The sequence below is a fragment of the Plectropomus leopardus genome, chromosome 17, assembly GCF_026936395.1.
Source record: "Plectropomus leopardus strain MGB_pleo_1.0 chromosome 17, ASM2693639v1, whole genome shotgun sequence".
Taxonomy (NCBI): domain Eukaryota; kingdom Metazoa; phylum Chordata; class Actinopteri; order Perciformes; family Serranidae; genus Plectropomus; species Plectropomus leopardus.
Window position 1 is genome coordinate 19,081,365 of NC_142192.1, and position 14,140 is coordinate 19,095,504.

Consider the following 14,140-nt stretch of genomic DNA (forward strand, 5'->3'; position numbering starts at 1 on the left):
TTTGTAGGTGGGACTTTATTTGTAGGTGGTATGTTATATTGCAGCACCCTCCAATAACTTATACAACTGCACTTCAAACAATCTGAACTATCCCTTTAATGTGTGAGTGTACTGTAAATCTGTATTAGTAAGCTTGACTTAGGCAGGGCAAGTGGCTGACGTACCCTAAGCTAACCAGCGTCATATGACTAAAAGTGTCACACAAATGCTTTATCTGTGTACAATCAATCGAGTGCTCTATTAAACAAAAATTATTTTACATTCAGTACTACGTTTTTCAGATAAAGACCATTAAAAAGGGAGTGTCTGAAGACAGTTTGTGTATGGTGGCACCGTCCACTACCATGTTCTCAAATTCACATTACTGTACACATGACTCATAGTGGTAAACACTGATTCATCGTGCAACAGCTATAAATAATGTAGATGATGTGAGAAAATGAACAGATAATTAGGCTCTGTGCATATCAATTGTATATAACCCTTACATAAAGAAAATGACTCGTCAGGGGACAATCCATTTGAATTTGACTGATATAATCTTCAATCACAGTCCCTTACCCCTTTGAAACATGAGCACATTGGCTTGGTTTCTTTCAAAAACATGAACAGAAGGTGACCAGAAATGTAAAAAAAAAAAAAAAAAAGAGGAAAAAGTAAGAGTAAAATAACAACAAGAAAAGGATGGCGAAATATATATATTTTTTAAATTCTAAAAATGTAATTACAGGAATTCTAAATGTAGTGTTCTGGACATTTTCCCCTTGATAATATATAATAATCCCCTGCAGCTATTTGTCAGGTCATTTCATTGTCATCTTTGAATATATTTTGCAGTTTGCATGCTGCTTTTCCCCATGTTTGCAAAAGAAATCAAACCAAGTTTCTCAGGTGTCAGAGGTTTAAATGCTTGTGAAAGGTATGTGAACACAAGAAAACTGGTGTCAATCCAGGTGTTAAAGCGTTAACTTAATAAAAAAAATAATTATTAAAAAAAATAGTATTTGAATAATTTGCAGTAGTTAAATAAAGACCGTTCCACTGAGGTCTTTTAACAGCAGGAGTGCAAATATGTTTCCATGCTGTTAGACTGCTGTTCTCTGCTGACCTCTACTGCTCTCAGCTGTGAGCTACAAATAAAAAGGATCTAACAGGATTTTCCTCCTCTAAAATGAGGAGTTATTACTTACCTTTTTGGTTTTGTTTGCCTGGTTGGATGGCCCCTCTAATTTTGATCCATACCTGCCTCACTTTCCTGTGCCTGTCAGTAAACCTAAATAGTTTTTAAAACACTTGAAGTTGTCTTTTTTCTGCTGTGGTTTGCATTCAGGTCCTATCCGATGCTGCCTGTGTGATGGTCCCTCTGCTTGTTTCTGGTGCTGTCCTCCAGGGCAGCAGATTTTATCAAGTGCAATCAGTGACATTGGACACACCTGGGCCCAGCAGACCTCTCCATCAGACCTTTTTACTTTGTGTTCTTTGTTTTTACAGCACAACACCCCTGCAGCACATTTCCACTCATCCACTCCATATGTAACTGACTCTACTCTATGTAACAACCCCATATGTCGATCAATTAATCAATCAGACTTTATTTGTATAGCACTTTTCATACAGGTGAACCGTAACACAAAGTGCTTACAATAAAACCAAAATCTACCCCCACCCCCCAAAACACACACACACACACACGCACACACACACGCACACACAACCATGCACACATGCACAAGCATGTAAATAAAAAAACAAAAAACTGTACTTATTAAACTGGGAACTGTGGAAACACTACCATAAGTGAGGAAACACCAGAGGCGGGATAAAACCAATAGCTAAAACATGAAAAAGTAAATAAATAAGGAACTAGATAAAATAAATAAGGAACTAGATAAAATGATTAATAACATAATAATAGCAATACAAATACATAAATAAATAAGCAGATGAGTAATTGGTAAAAGACGTAAAATGTAAAAAAAAAAACAACAAAAAAAAAAACAGGTAAACTAAGGATAAAAACAGAAAGTAAAATGAATCAATATGTAAAAATAATAAAATGATAAATAAAGTAGTAAAACTGTAAACCAGACTAAAATATATAAATAGTCAACAAATAAATGAAGTTCAATTAGAAGCCAAGCTAAAAAGGTAGGTCTTGAGTTTGCCTTTAAAAATAAAAATAAGGAGTGAGAAAGTCTGTGTAGGAATGGGTCAAACAAACACAGGACTTCACCCCAGGAGACCCCTGTGTGAAACCACAAACCAGTATTGACTTATTCTAATTTGATACACTTAAACCAAGTAATTTTGGTTCCCAAACCTTATTAAAAAAAACCCAACCATTTAATACAATTAACCACATATTTAAAACTGCAACTATTCTACACTACATAATGCAATTTTAAGATGTCAAGGTCATTTCACGCATTTCTGTGAGATCAGGTTGCCTCCGTTTCATGAACTTTGATGAACAAGTACAAAAAAAAGTGTTTTGTGGTATCCGGTGTAACAGGGACACTACGTCTGTAAAGTTTTTATACTGAGAGTAACAGACAAAAACTAGTTGACTGGAGAAATACCACCAGAGAGAGAAGAAAACGTGATGAAAATATTACTTGAGATAACAAATTTTATCCTAACGAAAATGCATGAATTTGGGATTTGAATGTGTATGCTAAATACAATTGGATTGGATGCAGCCAGGCTTTGTTGCCAACAGTTTTTAAAATAGAGTTGAAAGAATAGATAGTGACCTTCTTTAAAATAATATTCACTTAAGGAAATTGGTCTTGCCTGTACTGTGTGTATGAAACTATATAAAGACATATTTGAAAATGAAATGCTTTAATAACACTCCAGAACTGAAGGTGATTATAAGTTTATTCCCTGTGAATAAAATATTCATACATTCATTTACAGTTAATCATGCCATCCTGTGGTTTCCACAAAGAATCCTAACATTACCAAGAAGCCAGTGCAGGAGAGCATGCACTGTCATCACGTGTCTGACAAGGATCTGAACAGGAAAACGAACTGTGGCCTCCATGATAATCTCATGAGTCCAAACACAATCCCATGTTATGGAGTGTTTGCCAAGATTGCGTTGAACAATGAGCAACGACAGGGATTACAGTTGCAAAAGCATTTTCAGATGTATGTCTTACACCGAAAACACAGAAAGCAGCAGCGAAGTGTGGCTTCTGGCGAACTACCGCGCAAGGTCTTTGGAAAGCTGCTGAAGCTGCTCTGAGCTGCAGCCATTTCCTTCTGCAGTGAATTCTGGGCAGACTTAAAGTCGGGGATGGTTTAAGCTGAATCGCAGCCAATAAAAGAGCCCTGTGGCTCTTTTGACACGTCGACCTATGTTACAAAGACTTTACATCTGCCTGAATCAAACAAACACATCTGCTGGCCGAGAAAGAAAGACGTTATGTCGGGCTGCACTTCTCTGCTGCTTGATGCGTTTTCAGCGTGAAACTCATAGACCTCAATAATGGTACAGGGTTCAGCATATTTCTATGAAATCCTAGAATTCTACCTTAGAGAGACAATTTGATTAATGAATCAAAGACACTTTAGTCTAATGACAGAGAGCAAGCTCATAATAAATTAACTTTGACTCTGTTATAGATGCTTTGTGGCTAAATTGCCTCAAAAATGGCTTTAACATTACTTTGCTGGTATGCCTCCGCATTTGGTAGTGTATATGGGTTATCTGCTTTTGTTTTGGTATTTGTAGTCATATCCATCCATTCATTATGTTATCCTAATGGTGGACCGAATGTCCCACAGTACTTTCTGTGGCATCTCGGATCATTGCAAGTACAAATGAGGTATGCATCTTCCAGCTGTTTAGAAAGGCATCCAGCAGACATCTCTATCCAGTGTGAAGGAGCAACTCTTCCCTAAACTCCACACACAGATGTTACCAACAGCGGAAGGATTATTAGCACGATTATTGTGGCTTGGAGACGAGAAACTCGTTTAGATTGTTTGATTTGATTGTCCCCAAAAGTGGAAATTTGTTTCCACAGACTACGCATTATGCTACAAAGAGGCTGACTGCAGATTGAAAAAGTGGGTATTTGTCAGTGTGTGTGGAGGTCTAACAAAGAGAAGCTTACAAGTTTATAAGCACTATGGGAAATGTAAGATATAGTATATAGTTGATAACATGTCTAAAATGTTAAAAATCAACAATAAATGATCATATAAACAGTAGTATCAGCTGCTGTGATACTTATAAAATTCTGTAATGGCATTAAGACAAGTTTTAAATAGCATATACTCAGTAAAAGGTTGGTTTTATAACCAGACAAGAAAATCTTAGTTCAACAGTCAAATACGTTTTAGGCAAGAGAGGTTAAAGATCTTTGAAAGGCAAAATAATATGAATCACATATTATATCTGCCTTCAGTCTAATTAACACAAAACGCGCACAGACTACTAGTGAAGTGAATACATACGACATACCCCTAAGAGATCTTTGCTTTCCCCTCGCTGTCGAAGCTAAGAATCTGGTTGTCTTTTTCTGCTACTTTTTAATTTCTCTCGATTTATTTTAGTGATCTTAGTATTTGAAGAATAAATCAACATCACTAATAACACTGATCCATATCATAACCACAATATAGTGCGCTGTAGGTCCAATGGTGCTGACACTGATTTTGTGGTCATGTCATGGCAGAAGTGAAAGGACAGGATGGCAACTTATTGGGACACTCACATTTATTTTTGACCAATTCTTATTCTGTTTGTTACCTTTGACTGATATGTTGTCACTTACATACATGAGTCATCAACCTAAATGGGAGATTACTGAGTTCTTATTCAAACGGCCAGAAGACGGCTGTCTAGAAAAGTTTTTCTCAGTTGACATCTGTATTTCCACTCTAACTGACATGACATGACAGCACAGGGAACTCTGTGTGTGTGTGTGTGTGTGTGTGTGTGTGTATGTGTGTGTGTGTGTGTGTGTGTGTGTTTGTTAAGTTCAGGGCTCTGTGGTCACAGATTCGATCGGCTCCACCTGGGGTTCAGTGGGTGGGGTGGAGATGTCCTCCACCTGCTCCGAATCTGGTTCAGTCACAACTACAGCCACCTGCTGACACACAGAGAGCAGTAAAACGTGAACAGGACTCACAGCAAATGTTAAATGGTCATTTAAGTGTGTGGTCACACTGGTCAAGATTGGTTTAAGCTCATGGAGGGTTTGCTCTGCGAGAACAGTGCTCGTCAAATTTTACTGTGGACTTATACCTTTGACTCCATACACACTGAATGTTGTGGTAAACATAATATGGAATAACCACACTTAACTAAACAGGTTGAGATGATTGGTTCTCTGAGTATAAGGACACCTATTACTCCATCATCTCCTTCTGCTGCACTCATACAACAGATCATATATCTTCCAAAAATGCACGTACAACAGTTATCATGATATCTAACGAATTACCGCTCCATGAATGATGTCATCATGTTGCATTAATGTAAAGTTTCATACTTAACTTACATATGTAAGGTTCAGGGAAAGAAACATGGTCACTTTACGTAGCCTACATAACATTAAATTATGTATTTATTAATATAAAGTTATGTCGGTAAGATTTAGACAAATAAAGTTACACAGCTTAGGTTTAGTAAAAAATGCTTCATTTTCCCATAAAACAGATATAAACACCTAAAAGCTGTATTTTCACGCAGAACAAACTGTAGAATCATATGGAACTATGTGCAGTGCACAGGGGCTTTTTTTGTTTCTGTGGAGGACACTTTAAAGACATATCAGACACAGGGAAATAAAAAACAAACTTCAAGCTGGTGTTTGTTAATAGTACAGTACCACACTGACCTCTCCACAGAGGAAACAAATATTTCAGTACAGGAGGTGCACAGGTTCAAAACATATATCACAGCTCAAATATATGACACCACAGATATGCCATTGGTTCATTTTTGATCCTGCTATTTCCTCAAATGGTGAATCAGCAAATTATTTATACACACCAATGAAGCAACTGAGGAAACAACCTCAGTTAGGCAGCACCCTGCACTATGCACCGGCCCTAACACAGTGTGCATTTGGTACCTGAGACGGCTCGGCTGCTGCTACTACTGCTGCTGCAGCTGCTGCGGCTGCTGCAACTGGAACAGCCTGAACAGCTGGAGCAGGTGGGGGGCGCGTCTGTGGATAGACAGGTCTCTGACTGGGAGCCTGCAGGACACACACACAAAAACATTTAACAGCTTCTATGCTTCTAAGTAATAGTTTCATCTCAGGCCTTCTTCAAATTAAATCTGACAGTTCTGATAGTAGCAGGCTCAATTTTACTTCTAACTGCTCAACTACATTATTACCTGCTTTGATTTGTCTTCACCCCAGCGGTAAAGAGGGGGGATGTACTGTTGCTTTCTAACTTCACTGCACAAATTTATCCTTTTCACCACCTATTTCACCCATCCTGTCTGGTAACACACTAATTAAGGATATCATACACCCCAGCCACATAACAAATTTACCTGTAACATTAACTGGGCCACCTAATCATCTACCGAACTACCCCAGTCACCGCTATCTAAGATAAACAACTAGACAAACAACTACAACCATGCATTATTTGGGTACAGTTTATGAGAGCTCACCTGGGTTCCACCAGCAGCCAGGACGCTGAGTCCGAACAGCATGGCAGTGATGCAGATCAACAGCTCCAGCACCAGGAAGATCACCAGCGTCCCCAGGATCCCGTCAATCAACAGCTGGCCAGAGAAATTAAAGAGCATGTAAGGTGAGAAAAAAGGAAGACTTTGTAAAATACAACAGTGTTTCAAGCTGTTAAACTGATGATACAAAAAAAAGAAGATTTGGGATACTTTGTCTTTCACTTAAAGGTTCAGTGTGTAGGATTTAGGGGGATATATTGGCAGAAATTGAATATGATATAATAAGTATGTTTTCTTAGTGTATGATCACCTGAAATATGTTCATATCTGCACAGGGAGCGGGTCCTTGTGTATGGAGATTGCCATGTTGTTTCTACAGTAGCCCAGAATAGATAAATCAAACATTCATCTAGACAGGTATTTTCACATCGCCCACCATAGTTAGTAGCCCATCTGTGATGAGCAGTGTCGGAAAAATTTTTTTTAAACATAAATCTCCTTTATTTATTTTTTTTACTGGTTGAAATTGCTTTGGAGCTGGAGAGACATCTGTGGATAAATCCTCTCCTGGTAAATAAAAAACAAACAAACCTGAATGTCTGGATCTTAAATTATTAAAAAAAGGTGAGCACACATTAGCAGGTGCTAGGCTGGTATTCTGTCTGTGAGAAGCCAAACAGCGTGCGAGAAACAGATTTTTTTTATGTGAAACTGCTTTATTTTGTTCTTTTTTACGCAGGTCCTTTTGCTTTGAAAAAATGGGCCCCTTTGCAAATACTATGGCACCTTGTAAAAGCCTCCTGAACCTCTGGATCAGGTGAACACACATAAGCAGGCCCTCGGCCAGCAGCTCATCTGTGACTTACCAAACAGCATAGGAGAAAAAACGATTTCTACCATGACACTGCTTAATTCAGTGTTTTTACTGGTTTTAATCACCCTGTCTGTTTGTTTTGAAGAGGAGGAGACCTCTGCGGATGATTCGGCTCCTGGTAAAAAAACCTCCTGAATAATGAACACTGAGGGAATTGTAACCTGGAGAAGTTTCAGTTGTTTATAATCTGAAATCCTCACCTCTAGATGGCACTAAAACCCCCTTATCTTACACACTGGACCTTAAAAGACATTTCTGTCTTCTACATGCACTTTACAAGACAGGACAATATAATCTATGTGACCAAAGTATTAATTATAACAGTATTCAGTCACTTACTTTACACTTTTGCTCGATCAGCCCGGTGCATTTCCTGAAACAATGTTGCTGCAGTGGACAGTAAAAACAAAGAATCATGGAGTCTGCTTTTTTCACAACATGTAGTGTCAACTGTGAATCATGTGATTCTACAAAAGGATCAGCAATGGCTAAAACAATAATAATAAGTCCGGCTGACACATTCAAATGTGCTCGTAAAGTCAAAACATACTGTATCACTTCAGATGACATATTAATAAGCAGAAAGAGGCCATGAGAACTGTCAAAGCTATCAACTCATCACAGTGGCCGGAAAATATCTGTGATGATGTTGAAGCAGCACAGCCGCCGCCACTTCTGGTCTGTAAATGTATTTTTCATATTTACACAGTGGTAACTGTGTCCTGAGTTTGATTCAAGCTAAGTATAGCAGTACAACCTGAGAGGGTTAATATTATATTTCTGTCCTGCAAACATTGTTTCAGTCTTGCACCAGACAAGACTCACATCTTCCAAACATGTGCATCTACGTCCTAATCAGGCTGTAACCGGACTTCACTTCACGTTTACAGCAGAAAATCTTTGGTACAGTAGTAGCGTTTCTCTTTTATGATAATCGAAACCTTGAAACTATTGAACTTCATACAATGGCCTCTGTGTGTAGGATTTAAAGACAATACCACAGCATGTAGCTCCAGCCTGCGGCAGTGTTCACAGTGGTAAGAGTCCTGGCGGTAGGGCAGGTGTTTGGACATCAGACCGAGGGCAGCAGTGGCAAATGCTGCGCTGATGAGGTGCAGAACCAGGACACATTTCACCTGCAAATGTTAACAGAAGCGCTCATTTACAATAAGGTGATTACACAAAAGCTATACCAGCATAGAAAAAAACGCAATGTTTCACAGAGCTACATCATGCCTGCATGAACTACTCTGCAGCATCTTTCACATTTGCCTGAACAAGAGGCCTTTATTAGCTCTTTGTTTCTTTTATTTGACATTTACTTAAGAAATTGATGAGAAAATGGTGTTTTTGTTTTTCAGTTGTATTTTGTTTTGTTTTTTGATGGTAAAAAGAATCCTATATATATATATCCTACATACAAATAATAGCCTACTCACAAACAAACAAACAAAAATGCACAAGAATGAAAGAGTGTTACATAATGCATATCACAATGCAATTCATAACACACCCACATCAGAACACACACACACACACACACACACACACACACACACACACACACACACATCGCTACAGCCTTATCTGCTGTCACTGCCAGTGTACCAGTGTGAAACTAGAGTCCTCGGTGTTATAGTGTGTTGATGTGATTGTGTGTTATAAGGTGGATTGCTCCTTTAATTATGACTAAATGAATGAAGCTGGTGTAAAACAGTGCTGTGTATCACTACACTCACCCAAAACAGAGTGGGTCTCCTTCCACTGTGGATCAACACTGAGCCAGACAACGTCACCTGGTGGGTTACAATACAGTCTTAGACGCAGCATTTGGAAGAAATGTTATATTTTACAGGCTAAACATTATAAGGTAAATAAATGTTCAATTAGAAACTTGACATACAAGTATGAACCTGTTGTTGTAAGTATAATAGGTCCTCCTTTAATATGAAATATACAAGTCCAATAATGAGAAAACTAGAAAAGCATGACATGTGTTTAACGAAACTTCTCATTAACTAGCCTCTCACTGACCTGTATGACAACAATCAGGAAGAGCGCCACGTCTCCCGTGAAGTGGACCTCGTGGATCTGGAGCACAGAGGCACTCAGACAGAGAATCAAAGCTCCAATAACGACCTGGATCGCCTGAAAGGGAGGTAAAGAGCAGGAGACAAGGAGATCAGCTCATAGAGTCCTACAGAAGCATTCAAAGTGCAACAAATAGTCAAAAATTCAGAGCTCTCTATTGGGAAAACAGGAATCCCAAAACCAGGCCCTCTAAGCTTTTTAATATATGTTTTATAGAATGTTATGTCAGCTGTTACTTTGTATGGGATACATATTCAATGTGTGTGTGTGTGTGTGTGTGTGTATGTGAGTTTGAATCACTAATGGACAACGTATATTATTTGTGGTCTGGTTAATGAACTCTGAGTGCTTCTGCTCACCCCCAGAGTCTTGGGCTCCATCTTGAGGTGGGACTGCAGTTGGCTCGGGGAGAGTGTCCCCACTGCGGGCATCGGGTCTTTGTCATTTTGAGCCATCTTGGTGCTGATGGAGAAACAAACATTATGTAGAAAAAGATTTGGTCAAAGAGAAAGAGTATAGCTTAAGAATGGAGAGAAAAGCTACAAGGTTTGTGAAGAGATGAAGATAAATATAATGTAAGTGATGCACAACGATGAACAGGAGGTGAAACTCATGATGTACCGATTTCACCTGTCAAAGAACGGAGGAAATTACATTTTGTGCATGTTTAATTTTAAAAAATGACGGGAATCCATACCTCAATCCACAGGGGATTTCCAAAATGGAATAAAATATCTAGAGAACACTGAATGAATCTCATCTCCAGAATACTCCATAGCATCCTGATCAGCTGATCTGTTTTGACATAAATGAACCGTTAAAGCAATACATAAATATTGTGTTTTAATATAGTTTAACCTCTTAAAACCTGACAAAATTGGCTTAATTTCTTTCAAAAACACAGCAAGAAGTTGGGGAGCAACTTGGTGAGAAATGGTCCAAATATTAGCAGAAAATTGGTAGAAAGTTACAAGAATATTACCTGAAAATAAGCCCAAAACAAAAAAACAAAACAAACACACAAGAAAATGACCTTAAGAAATTGCTAAAAAAAAATAATCTAATATCTAACTATAAGAATTATAAACATAGTCTTCCACACACTTTTCACCTAGTTTTTTAAATAATAGTTTCAGGTCATTTTTTTAACAACCATGTGCTTTTTTTTTCTTTTTTTTTTGTATTTTGACACATTTCTTCAATATTTTTTTTCCCATGCTTTGCTTGTTGCCTTACCTCCGAATTTAAAAACAAATCTAGCCAGGTGCTCAGGTTTCAAAGGGTTCCTGTAATTAGTCAGAGATGACTGTCACATGAATGCTTCAACTTTATTTACTGATACATTTTCTGTATCAGCACTGACTAGTTACTTGACTCGGGCAACAGACTTGTATTTTGGATTCACTCCATGTGAGGTACTAAGCATCTGACACGTGTAGGTCAGCGAGTTAGACCTTAGTAGGAATTGGTTACTGATGCATGTATTCATGTTTTATGTGTATTTTTTGTAATTGTGTAATTTTCAATACTTCACTCTTGTTGTTACCACTTGCCCTGGTGGTGGGGCAGCTTGCAACAATGTAACTCCTTGCATTTGACAGCAGATAGTGATTTTTTGTGATTCAGTTGGAGAAGTTTGAAAAATTCCTATAAGCTGTTGAGAAATAAGGGTACTTTCGGCCAACATTTAAGAGCTCCATCACAAAAGTTATAACTAAGTGCTGAGACCAAAAGTGTTACAATCATCCCCGGTCTCCCCTAAATATGATGAGCTAACAGGCCAAAGCCTGGAGGCTGACTTCAAATTCCAACACACATCACTGAGTCAGCAAAACTGCAGGACCTCTACAAAAACACTGTGATTTCCTTCATTATTATCGGCTGAGTGTTGTATAAGTAGTGAAGGATATTCAGACATGTTTAATTATAGACAGCAGCAGCTAAAAGCATCCATTTCAGACCGGACAGCTTCATGTAGTTGGTGCAGCAGAGACGCTGATGGGACCGCAGTGAATTTTGCACAGCTGCAGGAGCCGCCCCAACACGAGCCGGGCCGTTCCGTGCAGGACTCCTGGATGTTTTTGTTTTGACAGGCTCCCGTACTGGCCTAATGTCCTTATTTCCTCTCAACTGTGTCGATACAAACTATAGTGATGCCAAACGCAAGCTGACGTTTCGCCTCCCCGGCGCTGTTTTCAATGTCACTCCGTCCCGCAGCTTACCTGTCCTCACGACTCCCTGCGGGACACAATGCGGTGAGCAGACCATCTTACCTCAGCTGCGTGACACCAGCTCGCCGGTTCTTCCTCTGCGCTCGGTAACGGGGTGCAGCCGGTGCGCTGTCGGTGCTGTGTGGGTGCTCTGCGGGCTGCAGCAGGGTGTGTTCAGGAGCTGGATCTCACTGCAGCACACTGATGTGCACACTTCGTTCTGCAGACTTGCTGTCTGATGCAGTTCACATGCACGACTGCTGACAGGAGAGACTGCCTGGTTGGGCTCACGTTACGTAGATGTACCTTCAAAAAAAAAAAAAAAAAAAAGGTAGATTACAGCTTTCTCTAAATAATACTTTATCAATACAAGTTTAGTCTCAGCTGACTGTCAGAGGGCACACAGGAAGTAGCAGGAATGGACCTACAGTTTTTGGGACCCCAGTCCACCCCACAACCACAGCAGGTGTTACTGATTACTGCCCTAATAAACCATGATCAGAATAATGTATGTATGTGCTTGCACTGTTTTGTGCATTTATTTTTAGTGGTCAACTGCAAAAGAAAAAAAAAAAGAAAGTGGAAAAACTGTACCTTTTTTTGACGTAGGATGATGCCACTTAAAGGAACACTTCACCCACAAAATGACCATATCTATACGCCATGTCCTGTTACCTTAAATTTGTGAGAAAAAAGGGGTTTTTTTTTTTGCATGCATCCACCGAAATCAGCGATTGTATTCATTTTAAACCTTTCAAACCTGGACTGCTGCTTTAGATGCCTTTTACAAGTATTTAAACCGTTGAACCCTGAGCAAAACAAGGAAAAACTATATATCATAATATACAATAAATAATTAAGTTTACAGATTTTGAAGCACCTTTTCAAGGTTATTTCCCTGATGTGTGTGAACTCTCTTTATTTTTGAAGAATTTTAACATTATTTTCTTGTACTTTTAACAAATTCTTTGCTAAGTTTTGGGTAATTTCTTCATTCATTCATCACTGCCTTCTTCCCATGCTTTTGACAGAAATCAAACTGATTACTCAGGGTTTAAAGGTTAATATGGCCAGTTATAGTGTAAATAAAAGAAAAGCTGTAAATGCAGGACTTCAGTTTGGGATGAATTAGATTTTGCCAGGAGGTGGCGCCAAAAGACAACCAGGTTTTCTCTCGTTGTGACAGATAGATAAGCAGATAGACGGCACTGGTACAGCAGTGGAGCCACAATAGCTTCATCACTCTTTAAGCTGAAAGAGACCACACAGTGGAAACTTGATATACTTTACAACAATCCACATGCTCGAAGGAAATGGAGGACAGCTGGTTACGCACATTTTAACAAAATATAGCTAACATGAGACCTTAAAAAAAATTAACTAAAAACATTGTTGAGGGCATTCCTAATTCCCTACATGTACTGCATGTGTTACAGTGGCATGAATCTCAGATTCACAACCAACTGATCTCTCTCAGCCAGCACTTTTTGGTCTTGTTGTGGCAGCTGTGTTCAGAGTCACATGGTGGAACTAGGAAATGCATTTTTTCCACAGTCCACAACGTCAAGGCTGCAGCTGGTGGGAGTCTGTCCACATTTAATAATATCACATTCCATAACATGTCACATTCCTTTTTTTCATAATACCAGACAACAACCAGATAGATTGTGGCATTCACCGCCCTAACCCTGAAGATATTTTTGAATATCGCCCTGTATTTTTGATTACTTCATGATCTTATGCCTCTTTTGGAAATATATTCTTGCATCTGTTTCTCTGAAAGAATAGCTCTGTCCAGGTGAGATACTGGAATCTTAATACGGACATTGCCTTCCCTAAGTTAATTAATAAAGTGTCTAATGAATTCAAGAGCTACTGTTCAGCCTGTCAAATGTCCGAGTACTCATGAAGCTGTAACGTGTCATATCATAGTGCAGCAACGGCACTGAACAAACCATCGAGGACCGATTAATTCGGGCTCAAGTCAAGGCCAAGGATGCATTCATGTACTCCTCGGATGGTTGCTCTTCCAAAGTTTGTGTTCTTTACCTTATTTTATATCAAAGCATCATGATGTCACTGCCGGGATATCTGCCTCTTACAAAATGTACAACAAAATCATGGCATTGCAAGGATAAATAAATGGACAAAACTGGTATAATAATTTAAAGACCTATTTGAGGAATATTTTTCCACCTTTATCATCAATTGTTAGCACTGTTAGATGAGATTGCTGCATTACTATAAAAGCAGAGTTCTGCATGGTTTGCCCAGAAATAGAAAATAATACTTCAAATTACC

General features: G+C 38.8%; 2 protein-coding genes across 5 annotated transcripts in view; both read right to left on the reverse strand.

Moving 5' to 3' along the window:
* Nucleotides 1-1,696, reverse strand: part of LOC121958162 (immunoglobulin superfamily DCC subclass member 3) — a 53,330-nt gene extending 51,634 nt beyond the window's left edge. For both annotated transcript variants that reach the window (XM_088090291.1, XM_088090290.1), the window contains exon 1: nucleotides 1,191-1,696. The gene's annotated coding sequence lies outside the window, so the exon portion shown is untranslated. The remainder of the gene's footprint in view (nucleotides 1-1,190) is intronic.
* Nucleotides 1,697-2,862: 1,166 nt separating this feature from the next.
* Nucleotides 2,863-12,303, reverse strand: LOC121958050 (uncharacterized). Of its 3 annotated transcripts, none has more exons than XM_042506903.2 (9): nucleotides 11,903-12,303; nucleotides 9,989-10,091; nucleotides 9,573-9,686; nucleotides 9,278-9,334; nucleotides 8,537-8,674; nucleotides 7,878-7,925; nucleotides 6,647-6,760; nucleotides 6,093-6,218; nucleotides 2,863-5,102 (listed from the first exon to the last, which is right to left on the reverse strand). In XM_042506903.2, exons 2-9 carry the CDS (start codon nucleotides 10,082-10,084, stop codon nucleotides 4,995-4,997), a joined length of 801 nt encoding a protein of 266 aa, XP_042362837.1. In that variant the 5' UTR covers nucleotides 10,085-10,091; nucleotides 11,903-12,303; the 3' UTR covers nucleotides 2,863-4,994. The 3 variants fall into 3 exon arrangements, with proteins under 3 accessions (XP_042362837.1, XP_042362836.1, XP_042362838.1); XM_042506902.2 differs by having other exon boundaries at nucleotides 2,863-5,105; nucleotides 11,903-12,302; XM_042506904.2 differs by lacking the exon at nucleotides 7,878-7,925 and having other exon boundaries at nucleotides 2,863-5,105; nucleotides 11,903-12,301.
* Nucleotides 12,304-14,140: the final 1,837 nt, after the last annotated feature.